This window comes from Sminthopsis crassicaudata, chromosome 1 (genome assembly GCF_048593235.1).
Source record: "Sminthopsis crassicaudata isolate SCR6 chromosome 1, ASM4859323v1, whole genome shotgun sequence".
Taxonomy (NCBI): Eukaryota; Metazoa; Chordata; class Mammalia; order Dasyuromorphia; family Dasyuridae; genus Sminthopsis; species Sminthopsis crassicaudata.
Genome location: NC_133617.1, coordinates 143,691,653 through 143,716,509, shown reverse-complemented (window position 1 = coordinate 143,716,509; position 24,857 = coordinate 143,691,653). Strand labels below are relative to the sequence as shown.

The following is a 24,857-nucleotide window of genomic DNA, read 5'->3' as shown; positions in this document are numbered from 1 at the left end:
CTTCGTTTTGTCTTTCTAGCCTTCATTCCTACTCCTCCTTTTCCCTGGCTGTCTTGTCCTTTTTCTCTCCTTATATTCGTCTTTTCTTCTCAGGCTAATCTAGCAGCAAGTACAACTCTTATTCCCCCGCCCCTTCTGTGTGTCCCTGCCATGCGGTCCACCCTTCCCCGCCCATTAATTCGCTTCCTCGAGCCAATAGAGAGTGGAGAAGAAATCTACAGGTGGCCTCTCTCAAAGCTTAGCATACAAGACAACGCCCCGCCTCTCTAGTCCCAGCGGGTACAGGAGGCAGTCAAAGAGGAGCGAGCCTTCTCTGCAGGTGTCTGTAGGTTATTGTCCAGGGTTGTGTCCACCAGAGCTACGGTGCTGGACATTGATTTTCTATACCCCAGCATTCCCAGCCAGAGCTTGGTAGGGGGTGGGTCACGTGCCCAGGAATAAGGCTCAAGCTGGGATCTTCGCTGAGGCTTCTGCTCCTTCCCCTGAGTCCCAGCAGCTGGCACTGACAGCCATCTTCACCGCAATGGGGTGTTCCAGCAGCACCCAGACCCAGAATCAGGAAAGCAGCCGGCCAGTGAACAAGACCGGTGTCACCAACGGACTGAAGCAAAGTGGTGAGCAGCCGGAAAGCCTGTCCCTCTCTTCCCATTCCCCTGGTTTAAGCGGAGTCTCCATCTCCCATCTCCTCCCAGGACCCCCAACCTAGAAAAGTTGGGCAGTAATAATTTATGAGCATTCTCTAGGGATATCCAGAGAGAAACTCCTTAAAGAAAGAGCAGCCTGTGTCCCCTGCTGTTTCTAGATATTGAATGAAAGGAATTGGTGACATCTATTTCCAAACCTGGAAAAATATTTGTCCTTTGACATATTTTTTTTTTCACCTGAAAGCTGGTGACCTGTTGAAAGAGAAAACTGGTGTTTTTCTTTCTTTCGTCTTTTCTTCCTTCTTAGCTTGTACCTTCCTCTCTTCCCCACTTCCTTGTAACCCTCTGGATAAGCTTTCTCTGGGTTTCTTTGTAAGCAAACAATTCATTTTCTATATTTTAAAATCACAAATAATTTGAAAATATTTGTGTTAATCATGAAATAGTGTAAGCTATCAACCTCCCTTTTTTCCCCCCTTAAAGTAATGATAAGGGAGAATCATATCATAAATTACACTTTGCATATGCAATTTTTTAAGAGCCAACCAAAGTTAGTGGATAGTCTGTCTGCTCTCAAGCCAAGAACCTTGACGGGTTTTCAAGCTCTGTTTCTGACACATAGTACAGGTGATCCTAAGCAAGCCACTTAAATTCAGGGGGCTCCCTCCCCCAGCTAATTGTGAGTAAAAGTTAAGCCCCAAGAATATTTTAATTCCAAAATATTTGGAAGACTAGATTAAGGTAAAAATAAACTTATATAATTAGTAATGTCTTGCATTCTCTTTAGACTTACTATTATTTCAGTAACCTTTTTTTCCCCTTGTCTCATTTCTTTTAGTTTCCAAGTTAAATCTTGCTTGAGAAATTTTTGCATAAAAGCTTAATTCCATCATAGTTGTGGCAAGCAAGCCAGTAATTTGACAATAGTTTTAAAGAATACAAATACACTTAACCAATGTTTTCACTTTTAAAGTGTTTTCTGATATCCCTAATCGAGTGCAGTGGAAAGAACAATGTATCTGTAGTCTGAAGTTCTTTCAGCCTCTTAAGGCTGAAAGGTACTAAGGTACCTTCTTCACAAAGCTAGATTTAATTTAAAATCATTACATAGGATAGCTTCTTTATGTAAAAATGAACAAATTTCTTCTTTTGAATTATCCTAAGAGAGAATTACCAATAGTGATTTAATAATAATTAATAATTCAGTCCTTTCCTTCTTTGTTTAGACTAGAAGATGTGTTAGTTGAGGTTATCTTCCTTACCATGACAAAGTAATGAACATAATTTGTATAAAGCTTCACATAAAATGTTCTTTGTTTATTTACTTGTTTTGCTTCATGAATTTACATAATAAAACAAAATTTTGAAGTAAGTTTTTAAAAATGTGCCATCAAAATAGTAACTTCTATTACTGTGAATAAAATAGAAGTTATAGAATAGTAACTTCTGTTACTGTGAAAAAGAAGTTTGATATGGTGGAAAGTCCTGGATTTGTAAGTAAGAAAAATCTTGGCTTTGGGTCCTTGGTCTATTACTAATCCTATATCCATTGCCAAGTTTAGCTTGTTAAACTTGAAATGTTCAAATTCAAATACTCTTGGAGCCTTAGTTTCCTCATCTATAAATGAAGAACATAGATAAACATTCAGTTGCATGTAATTTGTAAAATATAAATAGTAGAGCTATTGTCTTCTGGGAACTGATATTGTTAGGATAGATAAGGCAAAATTATCTGTAATTGATACAATTTTGGCTTAAATTTAAATATATTTAGCATCTTTTACTCAATACCTATCAGTGAAATTGTATAATTGTAATTTAATATTTAGGGTATGCTTCCTTTGCTATTCTGCTTTCACATGGTTTGCATTGGAAGATATTATAAAATCTCTGAAATAATTTGGGAAAACAAATATAGCAAAGTAGGTAAATAATTTCAGATTAGTTTCTAGAATGTCCTTATAAATTCCATAAGATGCATGAATCAAATCAGGCTATGGGTAGTTGGTATGTGCATTTTGCTTCTGATCACTAGGTGGCCAGTAGTTAGACATTTGACACTACTGTATATTCATCAACTTTTCAACTTAATGATCTTTGGAAGCCTAATAAATAATTTAAACAACGGAAACAGGCATTAAAATTTAAACAAGGAATACTGAAACGCTGCTTAATAATATTTAATTTTTTTTCACCTATCCCATTTCATATGGCTCTCAATACATCCCTTTAAAGTAGAACAAAACATTATAGAAGCTGCCCCTAGGTTTTGAAAGGTTATGATCTAAAGCTATAATATCCATAGTATATAATTTGGAACACATTTTACATCAACACAATGGCATGCATTCAATTCAACAAATATTTATATTTACATAAGGTTAGGATGTCCATCAAGGAATTACATACTTTGAAGAAATTAATATGTAATACATTTGAAGTATTGTACCGAATGAGAATTCTTCAGGAAATTCTATATAGAGTTCCATCTGGAGATGGCAAAAACCTTTCAAATCCCACAAACATTTATTAAATTTACTTTTTTTTTTCAATTAATCAACAAGCGTATGGGTGTGTTTCCTTTGCTATTTACTTTGCTACTTTGCTAAATGTTTATTTTGTGCTTTCAGAACACCATTTAGATATTAGGGAAGGTACAAGATACAAAGATTAAATACAATATAGTCCCTACCCTCATTGGGCTTAGCATTGGTCTAGCAAGCAGTAGAACTATTGCATTGGATTGAATTTCTTCAAAGTCAACTCTTTCTGTCAAATGCAGGATAATCACCTTTGGTTAATCTACAAAGTCACTGGAAACTTCATACAGTAGATATATAATAAATGTATGTTAGATGATTTCATTTCAACAAATATCTTAAATCCTGTCAAGTACAAAGCACTCTTCTAGGCCTGGGAACCAAAAAATGATGTGTTCCTAACATGTTCTCCCCCATTTTATAACTGAAGAATACCTGAGTCTCATTTCTGCTTGGTAGTTTTCTTCTTTTATATATTCTCTTTTCTACTGAATTTCTCATTCACCACCTTCTTTTCTGAAGCCCTTAGACTCATCCCATTTTTCAAATTTCCTTTATACCAGATGAGTTAAGTTCCTACTTTACTGAGATTTGGACTATTGATGGGAATTTCTCCAAAATGACTTCCTGGTCACTTATTCACTCCTCTCTAATGGTTATAAAAAGAGGTAGCCCTCTTTTCTGCAGGCAACATGTTTTTTAAGCACTAACTATGTACTAGGGCACTACTGAACACTGAGGATAAAAGAAAGGCAAAAATAATCCTTGCTCTCTAGAATATCATACTTGGGGGTGGTGGAGAACAACATGTAAGTAACTAGATCTAAACTAGAAAGATAGATGGAAGGTAATCTCAGAAGGAAAGATACTATGGGGATGGCATTACAGGGCTTCTTCCTAAGTAGGTGGGATGTGAAATGAGTCTTGAAAGAACACAGGCAAGAGATTCAGTATTATGTTTAAGGCACAGTAGTAAGAATCAAATCCCTTAATTTTAGACCCTCCATGTTCTGCACTGGAAGTCTGCATAGAGCAATGTAGAGTGCTAGATTTGGAGTAAGGTAGATCTGGGTTCAAATTCTACCTCTGACTAGCTAAATGGCCCTTAGACATTCACTTAATCATTTTGAGCCTCAGTTTACTCATCTGTAAAATGAAGTAAGAATACCTATACTGGCTGCCACACAGGGCTGACTTCATGACTCAGATGAGATGACATACAGAAAAGGTTTTTTCAAACTATAAAGTATTAAGTATCATCTTTTGTTATTTTTCTTATGTTTTCAGCACATATTAGATGCTTTACAAATGTTTACTGGTTTGATTTGTTTTCATTGAGAGTGACTTCAAATTGTACATTAATATTTTAAGAATAAATTTGATGAATATTTTGTATAGTAATTCATGATGTATTGCCTTCTAATTTGTAAATAACTGTTAATAATATTGTAGAAATTGGCTCATTATTGAAAACTTTTATTGAAAAATGTTAATCTTCATTTTGAGATATCGTGAACTTTATTTTCTCTCCTTCCTTCAAAAAATTTGAATAGTTTAGACCTGCAGGTTAATTATGTTAATAAAATGCCTATCATGCTTTCTCCTTTTTCCTCCCTTCCCTCAGGAGAATTATTCTATATATATATATATCATTCTTCTTTCATTTAAGGATTCCTTTATTAAATGGATGTGACCAGTTATAGATGATGTCACTTCTCTATATTCTTTTCAAATTAGCCACTAACTGCAGCTATTCAAATAGAGTGTTAGAATGGGACATGGAAATTCAGTTTTCTGCCTTTAGGACTCTACAGGATATTGCACACTTTCTAATTAAAAGAATAATTATCCAGACTGAGACTTAACTTCTTGTTGTAGACACAAGTTGCAAATGTAAAGTCATTTTGCAGAAGTAATTCTTTTTTTTTTTTAGAATTTTTTCCACAGTATATATGCATGAGTAATTTTTTAAAAATAATATTATCCCTTGTATTCATTTTTCCAAATTATTCCCCCCTCCCTCTACTCCCTCCCCCCAATAACAGGCAATCCCATACATTTTACATGTGTTACAATATAACCTAGATACAATATATGTGTGTAAATACCATTTTCTTGTTGCACATTAAGTATTAGATTCCGAAGGTATAAGTAACCTGGGTAGATAGACAATAGTGCTAACAATTTACATTCACTTCCCAGTGTTCCTTCTCTGGGTATAGTTATTTCTGTCCATCATTGATCAACTGGAAGTGAGTTGGATCTTCTTTATGCTGAAGATATCCACCTCTATCAGAATACATCTTCATACAGCATTGAAGTGTACAGCGATCTTCTGGTTCTATTCATTTCACTCAGGATCAGTTGATGTAAGTCTCTCCAAGCCTCTCTGTATTCCTCCTGCTGGTCATTTCTTACAGAGCAATAATATTCCATAACCTTCCTATACCATAATTTACCCAACCATTCTCCAATTAGATGGACATCCATTCATCTTCCAGTTTCTAGCTACAACAAAAAGAGCTGCCACAAACATTTTGGCACATACAGGTCCCTTTCCGCTCTTTAGTATTTCTTTGGGATATAAGCCCAATAGCAGAATTGCTGGGTCAAAGGGTATGCACAGTTTGATAACTTTTTGGGCATAGTTCCAAATTGCTTTCCAGAATGGCTGGATTCTTTCACAACTCCACCAACAATGTATCAGTGTCCCAGTTTTCCCACATCCCCTCCAACATTCATCATTATTTGTTCCTGTCATCTTAGCCAATCTGACAGGTGGGAAGTGGTATTTCAGAGTTTTCTTAATTTGCATTTCTCTGATCAGTAGTGATTTGGAACACTCTTTCATATGAGTGGATATAGTTTCAATTTCATCATCTGAGAATTCTCTGTTCATATCCTTTGACCATTTATCAACTGGAGAATGGTTTGATTTCTTATAAATTAGGGTCCATTCTCTATATATTTTGGAAATGAGACCTTTGTCAGAACCTTTAACTTTAAAAATATTTTCCCAATTTGTTACTTCCCTTCTAATCTTGTTTGCATTAGTATTGTTTGTACAGAAACTTTTTAGTTTGATGTAATCAAAATCTTCTATTTTGTGATCAATAATGATCTCTAGTTCTCCTCTGGTCATAAATTCCTTCCTCCTCCACAGGTCTGAGAGATAGACTATTTTCTGTTTCTCTAATCTATTTATTATCTCATTCTTTATGCCTAAATCATGGACCCATTTTGATCTTATCTTGGTATATGGTGTTAAGTGTGGATCCATATCTAATTTTGCAGAAGTAATTCTTAAGAATAGACCCATGGGTAGATTTCAGAAAGTCTATGAATTTTTAAAAAATATTTTGTCAATATTTCAATATAATTAATTTCTTTTGGATGCTACATTTTTTATTCAATTATAAACATTCTGAAAAGGGATCCATAGAATTCACCAGACTGACAAGAGGCCCATGATACCAAAAAAAAAAAAAAAAGATTGGAATTTCAATCACATCACTCCCTGCTCGAAAATCTTTAGAGGTTTCTCCATTGCTTACGGGATAAAATATAGACTTCTAAGACTGGCATTCAAGACCCTCTGTCATCTAACTTCATTCTACCCTTATAGCTTCATCTCACAATGATGCCCTTCACAAACTCATAATTCCAGTTAACTATTTAACACTGTATGATTTCATACAACACTATCTCCATTCCAAACGTAGGCTATTAAAAATGCGTTGACTCTTCTCTTCCTGCCTCACCTTTATCCTTCCCACCAAGATGGAAGGAATCTTTCTTTCTTCATTGACTATCTCCTATATATTATTAGAAGTATTTGTGTGTGTGTGTGTGTGTGTGTGTGTGTGTGTGTATGTAAGTTATTGAATGGATAAACTAATAGTTTATCCATTCAATAATTTACCAATTACCCACTGTGTGCAAAGCACTATGCTAAGAGTAGATAATTTAGATAATGCACATTTATATAATTATATAATAATTGGATTATAAATACCTTGATTACAGGGAATGCCATTTTTCCCCCCTTTGTATCTCCAGGCCTTGTATGGTATTTTTACATTAATTAATATTTATTGAAATAATTAATCCACTCAGTATTCAAGACACTGTGAAAAGTTTCCATTGATTTCACATATTTCAATTTAGCCAAAGGCAATTTAAACTGCATTTGGGGGGAAAAAAGGCTAGCATTCAGGAAAAAAATCGATCCAACCCTACAAGCATTTATTAAGCATTTTAAAACAATACTTCACTCCATCTTATACTGTTACAGGCACTCTTGCCTCTCCAAATGGGCCTTTTCTTCTTTTCAAAATGTCACAGCTCACTAAAGGAAAATGAACAGAAAAGAAAGGAAAGAAATGACGAACAAGCAGGAGAGTTTTAAAAATACCATGTTGGATTTATAATAAATCTTTTTTTTTTTTTAAGATTGTAAAGATAATGAAGGTGTGGGGATTCATTTGACAATCACCATTTCTCTATTCTGTGCATATGAAAATGCTACTTTTTTTTTTTCCTTTTGGTATTTGTTCAGTACAGAGTTTAAATAAGAAAAGACAAAAAAAAAAAAAATGTCGCAGCTTAAGAACTGGGGCAATTGTCTGCAAACTGGGAAGGACTTTAAGCAAGTTTAAGTAGACTTGTGTTTACATTTTGATAATCAGCCAAACTGACTTGTTTATTTTAACCTTCAGTATTTCTTGCCTTTCTTGTCAACATTGCCTGAATGGGCTTGAATTATATAAGTGTATATAAATTGTGTTTTGTGACTTATAAGAAACAGTCCTTGTTCAATATTTTCACATAACCATTACAATAAGAATATAACCAGAATTCTGATTGAGTTTCTAATAGGTTTTTATCATTTACATACAGGATATTTTTTGTTTTTAGCTATAACTTATATAAAGCTTAAATTTAGTTAAAATTCTACTGTGTGCCCTAAAATCCCTGAGACATTAATTTTATGTGTTCTAGAATGTTTTACCCATGCTTTAATGATTTTCAAAAAGCAGAATTTTTCTTTGTATTATATTTTGGCTATAGCATTTAGTTTAGCATTTCCATTTAGAATATACACCCTATTTCAAATGACTATAAATCTGCATGGTCTCTTTTACTTACACTGAGCAACTATGAAGCTTTTTTTTTTTTTCCCCCCTCCATTTTTTTCAGAGTATACCATAGAATCAGCTGAAAGGATCAGAGAATATCTATTCACAGAGATCAGATAAAGGAACCTTAGAGGTCTTTTAGTTCAATTCACCTCAATTTTAAAATTGAAGAAACTAAGGCCTTTTGAGATCAAAGAACTTGCTCATGGTCACACAGCTAGTTAATGGCAAAACTGGTGCCTGACCCTAATCAATCAACAAGTATTTATTAAATATGTTCTGTATGCCAAGTACTTTGCTAGGTGTCGGGAATACAAATACAAAAATGATAAGAATAACATTTATTGGGATCATGCAGTACTCTTTTCTCTATCCTGTGAAGTAGTGTACTCTGCAAGGATTTTTTCATCACTTTTCTTACAAACAATTTTTCTTCATGGAGAGGAAGTTATGGTCATTGTTGTTGTTTGTTCTTTATTCTGGAAGAAGACCATGACATCAGGATGGTGATGATACGATATGTAAGGGAAATGGATTTAAATGAGAGTGGGCTGTGCAAACTCACTTTCTCTTCCAGAGCCATGTGGGTTCAGTGGCAAGATATAGATCAAGACAAAAGAGACTGTTTCTGCCTCATTTCTTACCTAACCTTAATCATTGAGTCAAACAGAGCCATGTTAAAGAGAGGAAATATGGTACAAAAAAAAAAAAAGTTCTGGAGTTAGTCTTTAGCCCTGGATTAAGACCCATATCTGACACTCAATAATTATCAGAAAGTAAGCCAGTTAGTCTCTGTAGAGAGACAACTTCTCCATCTTTAAAATGGACTATTGGAAAATAATTTTCTACAGCTTTGATTTCCTCATCTTGAAAATGGGCTGTGGAGTAGAATCTCTGGTTGGATTTACTGAGCTGGAAAGTTTTCATATACCACCTGTGGAATAAATGGATGTTGTCCAAAGACTGACTTGGCTAATTGTAGAGAAGCTCATCCATGCCTGAGAAGTTAAAGTTAGCCATTAGGTGATGATTTTACTTTTACCATAACAATTGATCTACCAAGGCATTGAAGAGATGCAATCATGAGGTTTCACACCATTGTAATCACAAGTTTTCAAAGGGTTGAAGTTTCCTTCAAAGAAACCAAAAAACATCTCAATAATGCTACTTATTATCATTCCATTGTGAGGAAGTACTCGTTAGAGTAAAAAAAAAAAAAAAAAGCACTATATAGAAACAATTATTATCCAAATTTGACATAAAACCAAAGTTTGTCATATGGCATTGTTGTCAATATTAAATCTTGCCAATAACAAAAATAGGACATTAAATGGATTTCTTAAACAAACTTTGGGGTTGCCCCAAATTCTACATTACTTAACATTTCTCAGTCATAGTTGGTTCTAATGAATTGATCCTTATTCTAGAATAATAATAATTAATTTCAAATACAGCACTCTTCTACCACACCAAGGATAAGCTGATGCTGATTGCAGTCAGAGGATTTGGATTAGAATCCCATCTCTGGCACTTACTGACCTTGACTGTTTAAATTGGGCCTTAGTTCCCTGAAGGAGTTGGACTAGACTTAGTAAATAATTTCTCAGGTTCTTTCCAGCTCTATCATTCTTAGCACAGAGGTAAGATAATAAGCTGAGATGAGCTTAAAGGCTCTGAAGATCTAAATCAGGAGTTCTTTTTTGTATGCCCTAGACCTCTTTGAAAATCTGGCAAAGCTTATAAAACCTCTTCTGAGAAGAGTGCATGAATGCATGAAATAAAAGGCATAGTATTGCAAAGGAAACCCATTATCTTGAAATGGAGTTGTCAAAAGATTAAAAATAAAAACAAATTCAGGGATCCCAGAATAAGAACTCCTGATCTAGAAGAAGGGCTAGAAGGGCCTCCAAAGGATGATTTAGTGAAACCCCCTTATTTAACGTATGAGGAAACTGAGGCCCAAAAGGATTTGATCATGGACACATGGATCTGACACAAAATCCAGTGTTCATTCCATGATAGTATACCAGGGAAATTTCTTTAAAATGAGCTTTAAAAGAGAACCCAAATATTTTTATTTTCTCTCCATTTTGGAATTCTCTCATCTTTATTGTATTTTAGATAAGCATATGATTCAATTCTCCTTCTTTGAGATATATCACTATTTGGCCACAATTTCTAAGTTCTATGCATAGTACAGTGAAAACAACAGTGGCTTCAGAGTCAGAGGATCTGAATTCAAATCCCTACTTCTGTGTAACCTTGGGCAAAGCATTGAACCTTTCTAGGGATTAATTTTTTTCTAACAATAATAATAATAACAGCTAGCATTTATATAACATTTTAAGGTTTGTATGCACTTTACAAAGATTTCACTTATCTTCCTAACAACCCTGGGAGATAGATGTTATCTTAGCCCATTTTACAAATGAGGACACTGAGGGTAGACAGCACTTCAGTGACTTTCCCAGAGTCACACAGCTGGTAAGTGTCTGAAGCATTTTCTCATCTGTAAAATTAAGATATTGGCTCAGATGCAGTCTGTGAAATCCAGCTTGAAATTCATGACCTTCTAAACTCTAGGATACTGTGATCCCAGGATCTTCTTCCTCTATGGAAAGTCTACCTCAAAATGATATATAAAAACAATGGGCCACTAAAATGTATACATATCCACTACTTCCAGCAAAAGGAGAATAATAACAATCTTGTATATCTTCCTTTATTGAAGTTTGGAGATTGAATTGAAAAAAAGGATAAAAATGAGACTTTGGAGGGCTATAGCAGCATGGGATAGTGGAAGTAGCACTGGATTTGAATATAAGAAAGCTCTGATTTCAAATCTCAGCCTGAAATCCCCTCTCCATCTCTGTGTCACTCAATATCTCTAACTCTTTTAATTTTTTCATCTGTAAAATGAGGAATATTTGTGAGGATCAAATGAGATGATGGATATAAAGTGAAATATTTGTAAAGTCTTAGTACACTTAGTACACTAAGTAGGCACTTAACAAAGGTTTATTGATAGATTAATTATCAATCAACTGATTGTTATAAAGTGTCTTACATTTGTAGGGAGCTAAATAAATGTGTTTAATGTTGCTTTTCAAATCTAAAAGAATTATCTAAATGTCAATTATCATTACCATTGACCAGTTGAGAAGGAAGAAAATAAGCAAGCATAAAGTGCTATTATCTGCCATTCACTGTGCTTCATGCTTTACAAATCTTCACAACAGCCCTGGGAGATGGGTGCTATTATGATTCTATTTTATAGTTGAGGAAGTCAAGTCATATAGATGTTAAATATCTTGCCTACAGTTACATTGTAGGCAAGTGTGTAAGGTCACATTGGGACCCAAGGTTAATGCTCTAAACACTGCACTCCTTACTATTCCTCTTAGACCTGTAAATCACAAAAGAATATGAATTTGGACAGCTGGAATAGTAGAAATGTAAGAATGTATTATTTATTAGGAAGGGAAGACCAGAATAAGCTAAAGAGAGGATGCTGGCTCAAGAAGAAGCCAGTCTGCCCAGGCCAGCTTAAGCAGAGTGGTCAGCAGATGCTTCTACTGATGGACAGAGAAGGGGGAATGTAGAACAATGAATCTTTGTTCTTACACTGTCATGTCACCAAATGAAAACCATTATTCTTTTAGTAAGATTGCCAAAAGTTTTCAGTTCCTATGTTAAGTTTGACTTTCATGTTAATGTTTTACAACCTCAGGTTAAAAAATCTAGAACTTCATCCCCTGAGGTTATACTCCCACTACCCCCCACAAAGGAATTTAAAATTCATAAAACTAGGATACTACATTAAGTGGATCAAAATTGAGATGTTGGGATATAAGAATATAGGCATAGCTATGAGGTAATGAGATTTAAAATATACCTATATACATAATCTATAATTTTTAAATACATTAATAAATTTTATGTATACATATAAACATGTATATGTCTGGATATATACATATGTACACAATGTATATTTACATGGATATATATATATATATATATATATATATATATATATATATACATGTGTGTGTTTGTATGACCAGTTGGAAAGGAATTTCCATTTATTAAGCATTTATTAAGCAGCCACTATTTGCCAGATACTGTGCTAGGTTCTTCATAAATAGTATCTGGGATGTGTGTGTGTGTGTGTGTGTGTGTGTGTGTGTGTATAATATACACGATTGTATAAATACACATATCTGTATATATACACGCACATTCTGATGTATATACATACATATCTATATCAGAACTTGAATATCCAAGTGAGTTTTGTTCCCTTCAAAGGAGCCACCTTGAGCAGCTATTCATTTTATTTGAAGCTTAACTATTTATGGAATTCTGTCTACAGTAAAGGAGCATAGACTTTGAAGTCAGAGGACTTGGATTCAAATAGTGCCCCTGATGCTATGTGACCTTTGTCATCCCCAGAACTCAATTTTCTCAGTTGTTAAGTGAGAGGATTGGCCTCTGAGGGCCTTTCCATCCATGAACCTTTGGAATTGTCTCCAGAACATGATGGGTCTTTTGATCATGCTCTAAAGTGAAGCGTCATTATTTGGGGGCTGGAGATCAGAGCTTTGATTTTGGGAAGTGGTCTAAAGTCACATAGTGATAAGTCTAATCAATAAAGTAGTAAAATTGCATTGTGCCATTTTTATTTTTTTTTAAATGAAGAAAAGGCAATAAAGAGTGATTACTTTTCCCTTTGTTTATGAGGTCACACTTTCTTCCCTCACCCCTGGGTCACTGGCATATACACACAGATACTGAAACACTTTTAGATTACTAATAGGTATGACTGATGTAAGTATCCCTGTTTCCCAACATAAAGATCTAAGTGTGCTTTAAGGCCATGTTTAAAGCTGTCCCTTTGGTCTTCCTTTTTTCTGTTCCTGAACTCCTCTTATGAGTCAAAAGAAAAACCTAAAGAGACCTCTAAGTTTAAATAATTTGCCCATTGCATGCCCCCCCCATCTCTTTTTTTTTCCTTAAAGGAAGAAAGTATGGTTTAGCCCCACCAAGGGATAGAATGTTTCCATGTCAGAGATAAGAAAATGGTTAATAAGCAAAAATCTGCTCTTTTTTTGTACAACTCTTTGTTCAATGTTGATACTTTCTATTTGGTTCCCAGCAAATCTCATACCTCTGACCCTGACTTTTTCCTGAACTCAGGGCTCTAGTTTGACAGCAGTAATTATAAAACAATGAAACTGGTTTTCTTGTATGACTCATCTACTATCTACTATCACATGAAAAACTGGCCTTAAAGGAAATTCACAAGAGAAATTTCAAAAATAATTTGATCAGTGGCAGCATTGATGAAATAAGGGTATGGCTTCTTCAGGTGACTCTGTGGTAGTTACTCATTGGGATATGTAAATTCTGGTATGTTTGTTTAGGGGAAAAAAAATCAGTCTTGTCACTTTATAATCACATTCTTCTAATCTTTCCTTTTCTTTATCTGCTGCTCCCTTTGCCTTATTCTTTATTAGGAATATGAGTGGATACACACACACACATACACACACACACACACACACACACACACACACACACACACACACACAAACATACACGGCTCACAGGTTTGAAGACATTGACCTGACTGAGCTCCATGATTGGTAGAAGTTTGCTATTTCTACTTTGGGCAATAAAGCATGTTTCCATGTTCTCTTACCATAATGTGTTCCCAGGTGTGTTTGTTTATGATTATAATCCCTCCGTGGTGTTGCCTAGTGTTTTGTTTCTTTGTATGCCTATCACATCAGGGCGTACAACACCAGTTTTGTTAGTTCATCTGTCACCGCAAATGTGTGCATGGTAGGATAGATTTGCTGTACAATCTAAAGGGATAAAAAGAGTAGAATAGATTAGACAAGCCTCCTACCCACAGATATTGTATGATTTAGGTGGAATGTGACATGAGGGAAATAAAACAAAATCCTTCTTTCCCTCCTTTCCTTCACTTTTTAAGAAATAGTTTTGGATTTGGAAATAATGTACTTAATAAACATTACACAACAAAAAGGATTGAATAACAAAACTTAAAACACCTTCCACATGAGAACATTTCTTTTGTAATGTAGAGCAAGATGGTAGCAGAAATTCTACCATTTATGCTGACTCTAAAACCTTCAAATGTACATTGTAGAGAGAAAGGCTATACACAAATAAAGAGTGGCGTTTGTGGCACAAGAATCCATGTTTGAATTTTAAAGAAGGAATGAGTTGGTCAGTTAATAAACAGGGTCGTGTGCAAGGAATAGCAAAAAGGTCAGTATTACTGGATCAAAGAGAACATAGGAGATAATAAGGTTGGAGAAAACTGTAAAGGTAGAGGAAGGCTAGATTATGAAAGAATTTGAATCCCAAATAGAACCTTTTGTGTTTGATCCTGGAGGTGAGAGGGAACTACTAAGTTTATTGTATAAGGAGAGTAAAAACTTAGAAGAGAGAATCAAGGAGAAGAGAATAATCAACAGTGCTAAAGGCTGCAGAGAGGTCAAGAAGGATGAGGATCTAATAAATAAATAAATAAATAAATAAATAAATAAATAAATAAATAAATAAATAAATAAATAAATAGAATTGAATTTGGCAATCAAGAGATCACTGTATTTCAGAAAAGAACAGTTTTGGTTGAATGAGGGGATGGGAAGATGGATTATAGAGTTAAGAAGAGACTGAGAGAAGTGGAAGTGGGAACACCCATTGAATATGACCTTCTCAAGGAATTTAGCCACAAAGAGCAGAAGAAAGTAAAAGTTTTTGAGATTAGGAGAGATATAGGCATGTTTGTAGGGAAGCAGTCAGTCGGGGAAAGACAAAAGATGTGAGAGAGGGAGTGATAAAGCAATCTATTCGATTGAATGGGATCTTTTATGCAAATAGACCAGTTTGCTTTGGAAGAAAAAGGTCATTTCTTCATATGAGAGAGGAGTAAAAGAGAGAATGGCAGAAGGCATTTGAATGGTATGTTCATCAAAAAAATGGGTTCATCATTTCAACCCAATTAACATTTATTAAATACCTAATATATACCAGGCATTGCTAAGTGCTATGGAAATGGTTAATAAAATGAGTCCTTTCCTTCTAGTTCCACTACAATTTTTTGAATTTTCAGCATTTTTCATGTTTTAATTTTCAGTTCAGAGATGTGTTTTCTGTTTATTTAAAGGGGAAGGCAAGCTTCCCATACATAATTCTAGATTCATGATCATGTCTTCCTAGGTTTCTGGTAGATGCTAAATTTCTGCAACTTTCAATGACATCTTGCACAATTTCCATTTTTTCCTGAATAATTCACATTGGTTAATAAGTCCAGACAATAATTAAAGTTAATTTTTCTAGTTATAATGATCTGATCCTAAATCATTATCATAACCTCTCTTTCTATAAATAAATCTACATGACTCATTTATTTGACACTTTTTGATTGACATACTTTTGGTAGAGTTCATGTGAATATTGCCTATAAAATACCTTTGGATCGAATCACTCTTGAATCTTGGCTATTTACTTTGACAAATCCAATGGCCCATATTTGTTTTGCTTTCTGATGTGAGCTGTGTATTTCTACAAATTTTTAATTTACTATATGTTCTGAGGACGTCTAGTAATTCTCTTCCTCTTATTGGAGAAGAAATGTTTCTATACCTGCCTTGGGATAATGAGCCCTGTGTTTTATTAACATTACTGGATTTTGGGTTGAATGTCTTCTAACTTAATTAGTGTCCATTTCACCATGTCAGTAAGACTGGCATTACATAGGTGTTGAGAGAAAAAGAGAGAGAGAGAGAGAGAGAGAGAGAGAGAATATCAAAGGATGGACAAAATGGAGGCAGGGAGGGGTTAGGCTTTATCAGAAGTCCAGGCAGTAGGTGATGAGGGTTAACCAATCTGTAGCAGTGAAGGAGGGGCTGGGTAGGGGAGAGATCATGTGGAAGTAGCAATAGTAGAACTTGGCAGCTGTTTGCCAGGTGCCAGAAATAGAGAAATTAGAGGAAGAGCTATTGTACCCTTTTGGATATGACCTCCTTCCCTCTTTTTTCTCTATACAGTTATACAGTAAATCCCCTTTAAAACACCTTGAATTGTAGTGTGCTGCTTTAGGGAAAGAGGAGAGAGAAGAAACCCAATTTTTCTCCAGACAGGAAATAAAAGAAAAGAGGGGAAATGGTAGCTTCTAGATGTCAGTAGAGGACTACCACAAACTAGCTGTCCATAAGAGGAGCACCATAAAGAGTGGCAAACAGACAGTGAATGTTCCCTTATGTCCTGGTCTGATGTATCACAAATATATGAGATATATGATATTTGTTCACTCATTTTTTAACTGTGGAACTACTGCTTTAAATAATTTATGTGTTCTGAAGTTGATGATGAATATTGTCTCTTTTTGGCTGACAGTATTCATCATTGTAGTAAACATTTGACTAGAAAATATAATTTGACAGGGCTCATTTAAACTAATTTCCTTGTTAATTCCCCAAGGCATTTTAAAAAACCAAACCCCTTTAAATCCTTTGTGAGAGATCTGAGTCTTATTTTCCTGTCAGAATGAATTTCTCCACAAACCCAAGAAACTACTTTATTCATTTCCTCCATTGCTGATTTGGTGCTTAATCAGATAGTTTTTCAGCCTTTAGGCTGGATGTTTCAGAGAAACCTTTGCTCCATCTTTTGCTCCTAAACTTGCACTCTGACCTGATTTTTTTTTTTTTAAAGCAAGACCTTTCTATCATTTTTGAGTATGTCATATGCATATACTATGATGAACATATACTATGAAGAATAGAGGTTCTTACCTTTTTTTGGTATCATAGACCCCTTCTCGGAATAATATTTTTAAATGCATAAAACAAAATATAAATAATTAAAAAGGAAGCCAATTATATTGAAATACAGTTTATCAAAAAAAATTTAAGTTCATGAATGCTGTTTAAGAATCCCCTCTGGTTGAGGCTATGGTCATATATATTTTAATTTTATTTTTAGACTAATTTGTTTTAATACTATTTTATTCTTTCCCCAATACATGTAAAAACTTTTTAACAATTTTTAAAAATTTTGAGTTCCAAACTTTCACTCTCTCCCCTCCTCTCTCTTTGAGACAGTAAGCAATCTGATATAGGTTATACATGTGTAATTATGTAAAACATATTTCCATATGAGTCATTTTGTGGAAGAAAACTTGGAGAGAGAGAGAGAGAGAGAGAGAGAGAGAGAGAGAGAGAGAGAGAGAGAGAGAGAGAGAGAGAGTTGGAAGGAAGGAAGGGAGAGGAAGGAAGGAAGGAAGGGAAGGAAGGAAGGAAGGGAAGGAAGGAAGGAAGGAAGGAAGGAAGGAAGGAAGGAAGGAAGGAAGGAAGGAAGGAAGGAAGGAAGGAAGGAAGGAAGGAAGGAAGGAAGGAAGGAAGGAAGGAAGGAAGGAAGGAAGGAAGGAAGGAAAGGAAGGAAGGAAGGAAGGAAGGAAGGAAGGAAGGAAGGAAAGGAAGGAAGGAAAGGAAGGAAGGAAAGGAAGGAAGGAAAGGAAGGAAGGAAGGAAGGAAGGAAGGAAGGAAGGAAGGAAGGAAGGAAGGAAAGGAAGGAAGGAAAGGAAGGAAGGAAAGGAAGGAAGGAAGGAAGGAAGGAAGGAAGGAAGGAAGGAAGGAAGGAAGGAAGGAAGGAAGGAAGGAAGGAAGGAAAGGAAGGAAAGGAAGGAAGGAAAGGAAGGAAGGAAGCAAGGAAGGAAGGAAGGAAGGAAGGAAGGAAGGAAGGAAGGAAGGAAGGAAGGAAGGAAGGAAGGAAGGAAGGAAAAGAAAGAAAGAATGCTTTAATCTATATTCAGACTCCATCAATTATTTCTCTGAAGTCAGATAGCACTTTTTCATCATGAATTTTTTGGACTTGTCTTGTAGAGAATAGTTAAATCTTTAATAGTTGTTCATTGTACATTCTTGCTGTCACTGTGTACAATGTTCTGATTATGTTCACAAAATTCAGCATCAATTCATGTAAGTCTTTCCAGGTTTTCCTGAAATCATCCTGCTTGCCATTTTTTATAGTACAGTAGTATTCCATTAGACTAATACAATCTGCCTTGTCCTGTAGTTTTTGTGGATTTATTTTTATCCATTCTTTTGATGGATAAATGAAAGTTTGAAATCTGCCAAAACCTCATTTCTCACTTATGCTTGAAGTTGTGGACAAAAAGCTTCAAGCAGATTGTGTATTTTGGATATGCAATTCATGATTTCCAGAAGAAAAGCAAAATGTTGGGGATAGATAAGAGAGATGTTAAAGGGTCTGAAAAAGAGAGGAGCTATAATTTTCCTCAGGAGTTGTATATCTCATTCTATTCTTTTCCAAACACTTAAACTTCCACTCTTATAAAATTATTAAACTTTGAACGTGTGTGTGGTGGTGGATATTATGACTCCTGTTTTACTGATGAGGAAAATGAATGGGATTTAGTAAGGGTTTAATAACTAATTAGTAGCATAATCTAGGAATAAAATCAAGCATTCTTGAATCTTAATTCATTTTTTTCCCCTATCACTCTGCACATTATACAATCCCATGGGAAGCTAAGTATAAATGAATGGACAACAAAAAAATTATTTTTATTACTGTGCTAAAGTTGGGGATCCAAATATTAAAATGAAAACAATTCCTGTCCTCAACAAACTTACATAGAGGAAATACATAATTGGAAAGTGGTATACAGGGAGAGATATTTTGTTGTGGAAAATTACAAAGATGAGATGATTAGCGGAGCAACAATAGAACAAATTGATATATTGTTTCCAGTAGTAATAGTATTATTGATTTGAGAAGGGTATTATAGTTATAGTAACATGGCTAGTATGAAGATGGTGGGGGAATAAAGTGTGTCTCTAGCATGTTTAGTATAGTAAGTAGACTACAGGCAGTACTTATTAATGACATTAAGGGCCTCAGTTTGGGAGTTCCAAAGTTGAAAAGTTTCAATCTTTGAAGATATGGTTTCTGATCCCTGAGATAAAGCAACTGGTAGAAATGGTGAAGAAGTAATGATTTTTCTTCCCTTCCTTTCAGAATTTTGTACCCTATTTATTCTCTGCTCCTGAAAGTTTCTCCAGCTTAGTGCTTGATAGCATCTTCTGCCACTGAGGACCTCTCACAAAAGATAAAGGAGTTTCTAAGAATCTCTTCTAGAGATTCTTTGTGAAATCCTATTCTATTCCTAAAGAAACAGTAGGAAAAAACCTGCATAAGAAAGAATGTTGTAGGTGTGGGAGGAGGTGGAGGGAGCCAGATTAACAGACAGGTATGAAGAAACCCTAAATTTAGGATAATAAAGTTAAGTGTGATGCAGAGTACATTTGAAGAAATGGGCATAAATTGGTTGTCCTAGAAACCATCTACCTGTAATTTAACTAATTTGAATGGTTAAGTACTCCTTTTAATCCCAATTTGCTTTTCTATAGAATTAGATGAATAATAATAATAATTTGTTTTCTTTTTCATGTGAAATAATTGATCCAAAGCAACTTCAGATGGAAACTCTTCAAGCCCATATGAAAATGAAATTTGCCTTGACAAGACCAAACAGTGTACAACAGAAGGAAAAGTCGATGCTCATGACAAAACAGGACCAACCAATATCCTTCTAGCAGGGGATTCCAGGATTGTGATGCCATTTGCAACTGATGGTGCTAGTTTTACCTGTGAAGAGGGATACCCTGAGAAGGCAGGATCTCCAAGCTCCGGGGAAAGAGTTCAAATAGAATATCTGAAATCAACAGATAAAACTAAGAATCCAGAGTCATCTAAGGAATCTGTGCCACCTGTATCTTCTGGAAAAAATGAACTTTCAGCAACAGATGAAAAGAATGACAGGGAAATTGAGAAAAGTACTCAGCCTATAGGAAAATTTGTTGAGATTGAAATATTTGGAACTGTAAAGGAGATTGAGTCGTTGAAAATAGCTAGAGAAGTAGAACCTACAGAAACAGAAGATAGTCAGCATCTAGGAATGACTGAAGAGGCTGATCCCCAAAGAACAATGGAGGAGGATAAGCATCTGGTAACATCTGAAGAGACAGAACCTCAAGAAATTATGGAAGATATTCAACATATAAATACTGATAGAAGGGCAGAAATGTTGGAGGAGAATGATTATGTGGGAACAGTTGGAGAGACTGAAACTTCAGGAACACTGGAAGAGGCTGAGTATGAGGAAACAGCTGAAGAGACCAAACTGTCAGGCACATGTAAAGTAACTGAGCATGAGGAAGCAGCTGAAAAGATGGAACCTTTGGGAACACACATAGAGTTGGAGGGAATAGCTGGAGAGACCAAACCTTCAGGAATGATGGTAGAGATTGAGCATGAGGAAATACCTGGAGAGACCAAACCTTCAGAAATGATGGAAGAGACTGAGCATGAGGGAACACCTGGAGAAATCAAACCTTCGGGAATGATGGAAGAGACTGAGTACGAGGGAACACCTGGAGAGACCAAACCTTCTGGAATGATGGAAGAGACTGAGGATGAGAGAACATCTGGAGAGACCAAATCTTTGGGAATGATGGAAGAGACTGAGCATGAGGGAACACCTGGAGAGACCAAACCTTTGGGAATGATGGAAGAGACTGAGCATGAGGGAACACCTGGAGAGACCAAACCTTTGGGAATGATGGAAGAGACTGAGCATGAGGGAACACCTGGAGAGGCCGAACCTTCTGGGGCAATGAAGAAGATGACTCTGATAACAGGTGAAAAGAACAATCTTCAGGGAACAGTTGAAGATAACAAATTCCCAGAAATAGTAGGAGAGATTCAGTCTCTCAGAGCTCCTGGAAAGAATGACCATTCCAGAGCAGCAAGAGGCACTGAACTTCCTGAAAGAGTGGAAAAGATTCTGTTGGTAGAAACAGTTGGAGGAACTCAGCCTCCCATAACAGATGAAGGGACACGGGAAAACATGAAGCCAGTGATGAAAGTAGCCAGGGAAATTAACATGAATGAAGAGAACCATGCAATTGAAGGTAATGGTTGTTTAAGCCCTAAATCCTATAAGGATAGCCATCTGGAGAGTCATATCCAAGTGTCCAGGCTATAAAATAGTCACCCCAAACCACCTTTTAGGTAACTGGGAGTGGATATGTTTTGAACCAAACTACTTTTCCTTATCAGAACTTCTATTCCATCATCTTGGTTTGATGATTAAATATAGTTTTTGGTGAAAATTTTTCTAAAACACAAACTGTGTCCATCATATTTAAACCAGAAAAGCAAATAAATAATGTTTAGAATTCTGATGCTTTTCAGGTTTATCTTTGACGATAGCTTACATATAGGTAGACAATCGAGAGGAAAAAAATTATTATGAGTGGGGGAATAAAGTGGGGGCTTGACATTAGAAAAGTCACAACTACTGCCTCCCTACCTGTTAGAATTTATTTTACTGTTAGGACAGAAATAGAGAAGAGGCCTTTTGTGTGGATGCAACTAATAATTTTATTTTAACTCCAGAGTGTTTGGGTCTTCAAAAAAAAACTACTCTACTATTATTCAAGAAGTAAGTCTTATTTGATTCCATATAGCATATCTGGCTTAATAAGGAGAGAATAATTTTCTGCTCAGACAGCAATAAAAAGTTGAGGGGCCAGATTACCATTTTGCCAATATGTTTCAGTTTCACAGTGTCATCTCTTTTGAATATCAAAACTTTAATTATTTTTTATTTCTTAATATTTATATAGGATTTTCTACCTGTTTATCATATGCTCTGCTGTCAATTTTTTAGCCTTAATTCTGCATCCTAAGTTTAAAGGGAAGTGATTTGCCCTAGGACAAACACTTCATCAGGGTAGAACATGACTAATGTTTGTGTTCTGTTCACTATATTTCTTCCCTCTCCCTGCTAATTTACCCACCCCACCCCATCCTCATTCTTGAGACTGAAAGAATAAATTCTGTCAGACCACAAGCTACTTGGTCATCAGCTAATGTTGGATAATGGTGTCCTATCATGATCTCTATGGTTACTGTTTCCAGGTGAGACGGGAGAAAGGGTGGAAACTGAGACGCACAGTGAGATAGTAAGTAAGGGGTCTGAAACAAAAGAAGAAGAAACGGGAGAAGCTGTGGATACTACTACAGTCACAGAGATAGGTATGTTGACAGAAGAATGAATGACTACTCCCTACTCTCACTTAGAAGACAGGAGAACCTTAGGGAGGTTTATTAGCACATTTCCCATCACCATTCTTCTGACTTTTTCTTTTATTGCATTATTTTGTACAGTCATAGGGTCTATAAATCTGATATTCTATTTGAGCTGGAATCCTGAACTTTCATTTTATAGATAAGAAATCTGAAGGCTTGAGAAAGGACTTGCTCACAGCCATACATGTAATAGTAAGTATTAGAATCAACTCTTAGTCTTTGATTTCTTAATTCCTAACCCAGTGGGTCTAGTCTCTACACCTTGTTATATTTTTACAACAGTGAGAATGGTGCTATCATGCTTTTTTATATATCTTGTTTACTTGTTGATAAAACTTCCAAGGCAATTTAAGCTATTTAGAAATAACAAAAAATGTATAAGTAGACTACAGGATCATAAAACTTTATAACTAGAAGCAGCCTAAGAAATCATTGATTCCGAGACTCAGAGAATTGATACTTACTCGAGGTCACACAGCTAGTGGGTGAATGGCAGAACAAGGATTTAATCCCAAGCAAAGAATCCTTGTTAATTATTTATTGAGGTAGCTAGGTGGCATGGTGAAGATAGTGCCAGGCTTGGAGTTATAGAAATCTGAGTTCATCTATTATCTGTGTGACACTGGGAGCAAGTCACTTAACTTTCCAGCCTCCTGTAAAATGGAGATAGCAACAGCACCTACCTCACAGGGGTGTTGTGAGGATCAAATGAAATATTGTGTGTGTGTGTATGTAAAGCACTTTGCAAATTATAAAGTGCTATATAAATGTTAGTTGTTATTTCCTCCACAAATTTCTCTACCCATCAGTGCTGATTCACCTAATATAAAAGAAAAAAAAAAGATATTGCAAGAAGAAATGTATACCTTTAAAACAAGTGAATAGAGAAAGCAGGAAAAAAAGAGTAGCATATTGTGGATCAGTCTGAGTATATACCCATATTGTACACATATATACACGTACAGTGTATATGCATGAACACACAGATTCGTTAATGAAGTCACACGGCTGTGATGGCTACACAGTTCACAAAAGTCAAAGAATCCTAGAATTTGCTACAAGAAAGGACCTTACAGATCATTGAAGTCAACCTGTTTCCTTGTTTGAAATCTAAAAGTAAATTTCAGTTTTAGTAATGATCTGCTCATTTATCATTGTATGTAAAACAAAACAGCAAAAGTTGTTGCCAATAACTGTAAAACATGCTACTTGCAGTTAAGTATTTTCGTAACCAAATTATTCATGTTTTTAAAATGTGTCATTTTTAATCAACTGCTGATTTTACATTTGTAGCAGAAGCATTCCATTTGGTTGTATCTTTTCCAAGACATACCTTGTCCCCCAAAATCCTGTTATATCTTTAATTTTTGTTTTAAATATATTTCAGAGTTAACAAATAGCAAGAAATAAGATCCAGATGCTACGCATGCAAATTCCAGGCTCTTCATCTTGTTCAGCTGTTTAAGTAAAAGTCATTTTACAGTCTTTTTGACTTTGGGGGGATGGGAGTGAGGAATATGACATCAGGACTTTACAAGGAATTTATAAGTTTTTACCAATGTTAAAAAAAAAATTTGCCACAAAGAAATCACCTTTCAAGAATCCTTTAAAAGTTGCCAAAAGACTTTGACAAGTAGTGATGTATGTACATTTTTCACTTATCTGCCATAGAGTGCCTTTTTTATGTTAATATATAAGTAGAATTGTTTTTAAAACATTTTTGTCTGAAATATTAATATATTTCATACTTTTCCAAATCTGAGTTAGACTCTTCTAAATTCATTTTTATATCAAAACAACTACTGAAACCTCCTGTTTATGCATTTAATCCATAGGTATACAAGATGATTAAAATACATTGTCTTATTTTTTTCCTTATTTAAACAGATTGATTCTAGTTTATGACCTAAATTTTAAAATGCTAATTTGTAAGGTAGATACTTAAGAAGTTACCAGAATAGTTACTCTTGCAGAAAAGGAAACATAGACTATAATCTTCAACTTGTATACTTTGTGCAGTTTTAGAAAGTAATTTAAAAAAATCATTATCATGATAGTATCCCATGTATCCATAGTAGCCTATTTAGAAATGTAATTTTAAAAAATGACTGTGGAATACCAGTTACATCTAAGAAAAAATAGTTATATCAGGACTGCTAAAATTATGCTTAATATGTTTATTAACAAAATGCATTTTTGTAACTTTAAAATTTAATATTTTGGAATCAATGACTGTATTTCTTTATTAAAATTATCAGTGATATGTTTTAAAATTTTAATGTATGCCTTTTGTCTTTTACAATATGCCTTTTGTC

The 24,857-nt window shown here is 35.1% G+C and overlaps 1 protein-coding gene across 3 annotated transcripts; it reads left to right on the top strand.

The window, feature by feature from the left end:
- The first annotated feature begins 268 nt into the window (after positions 1 to 268).
- On the top strand, positions 269 to 24,815 carry ERICH5 (glutamate rich 5). Of its 3 annotated transcripts, XM_074268730.1 has the most exons (5): positions 269 to 614; positions 19,857 to 21,359; positions 22,372 to 22,488; positions 22,682 to 22,734; positions 23,930 to 24,815. In XM_074268730.1, exons 1-5 carry the CDS (start codon positions 524 to 526, stop codon positions 23,933 to 23,935), a joined length of 1,770 nt encoding a protein of 589 aa, XP_074124831.1. In that variant the 5' UTR covers positions 269 to 523; the 3' UTR covers positions 23,936 to 24,815. The 3 variants fall into 3 exon arrangements, with proteins under 3 accessions (XP_074124831.1, XP_074124841.1, XP_074124850.1); XM_074268740.1 differs by lacking the exon at positions 22,682 to 22,734; XM_074268749.1 differs by lacking the exons at positions 22,682 to 22,734; positions 23,930 to 24,815 and having other exon boundaries at positions 19,857 to 21,304; positions 22,409 to 22,449.
- Positions 24,816 to 24,857: the final 42 nt, after the last annotated feature.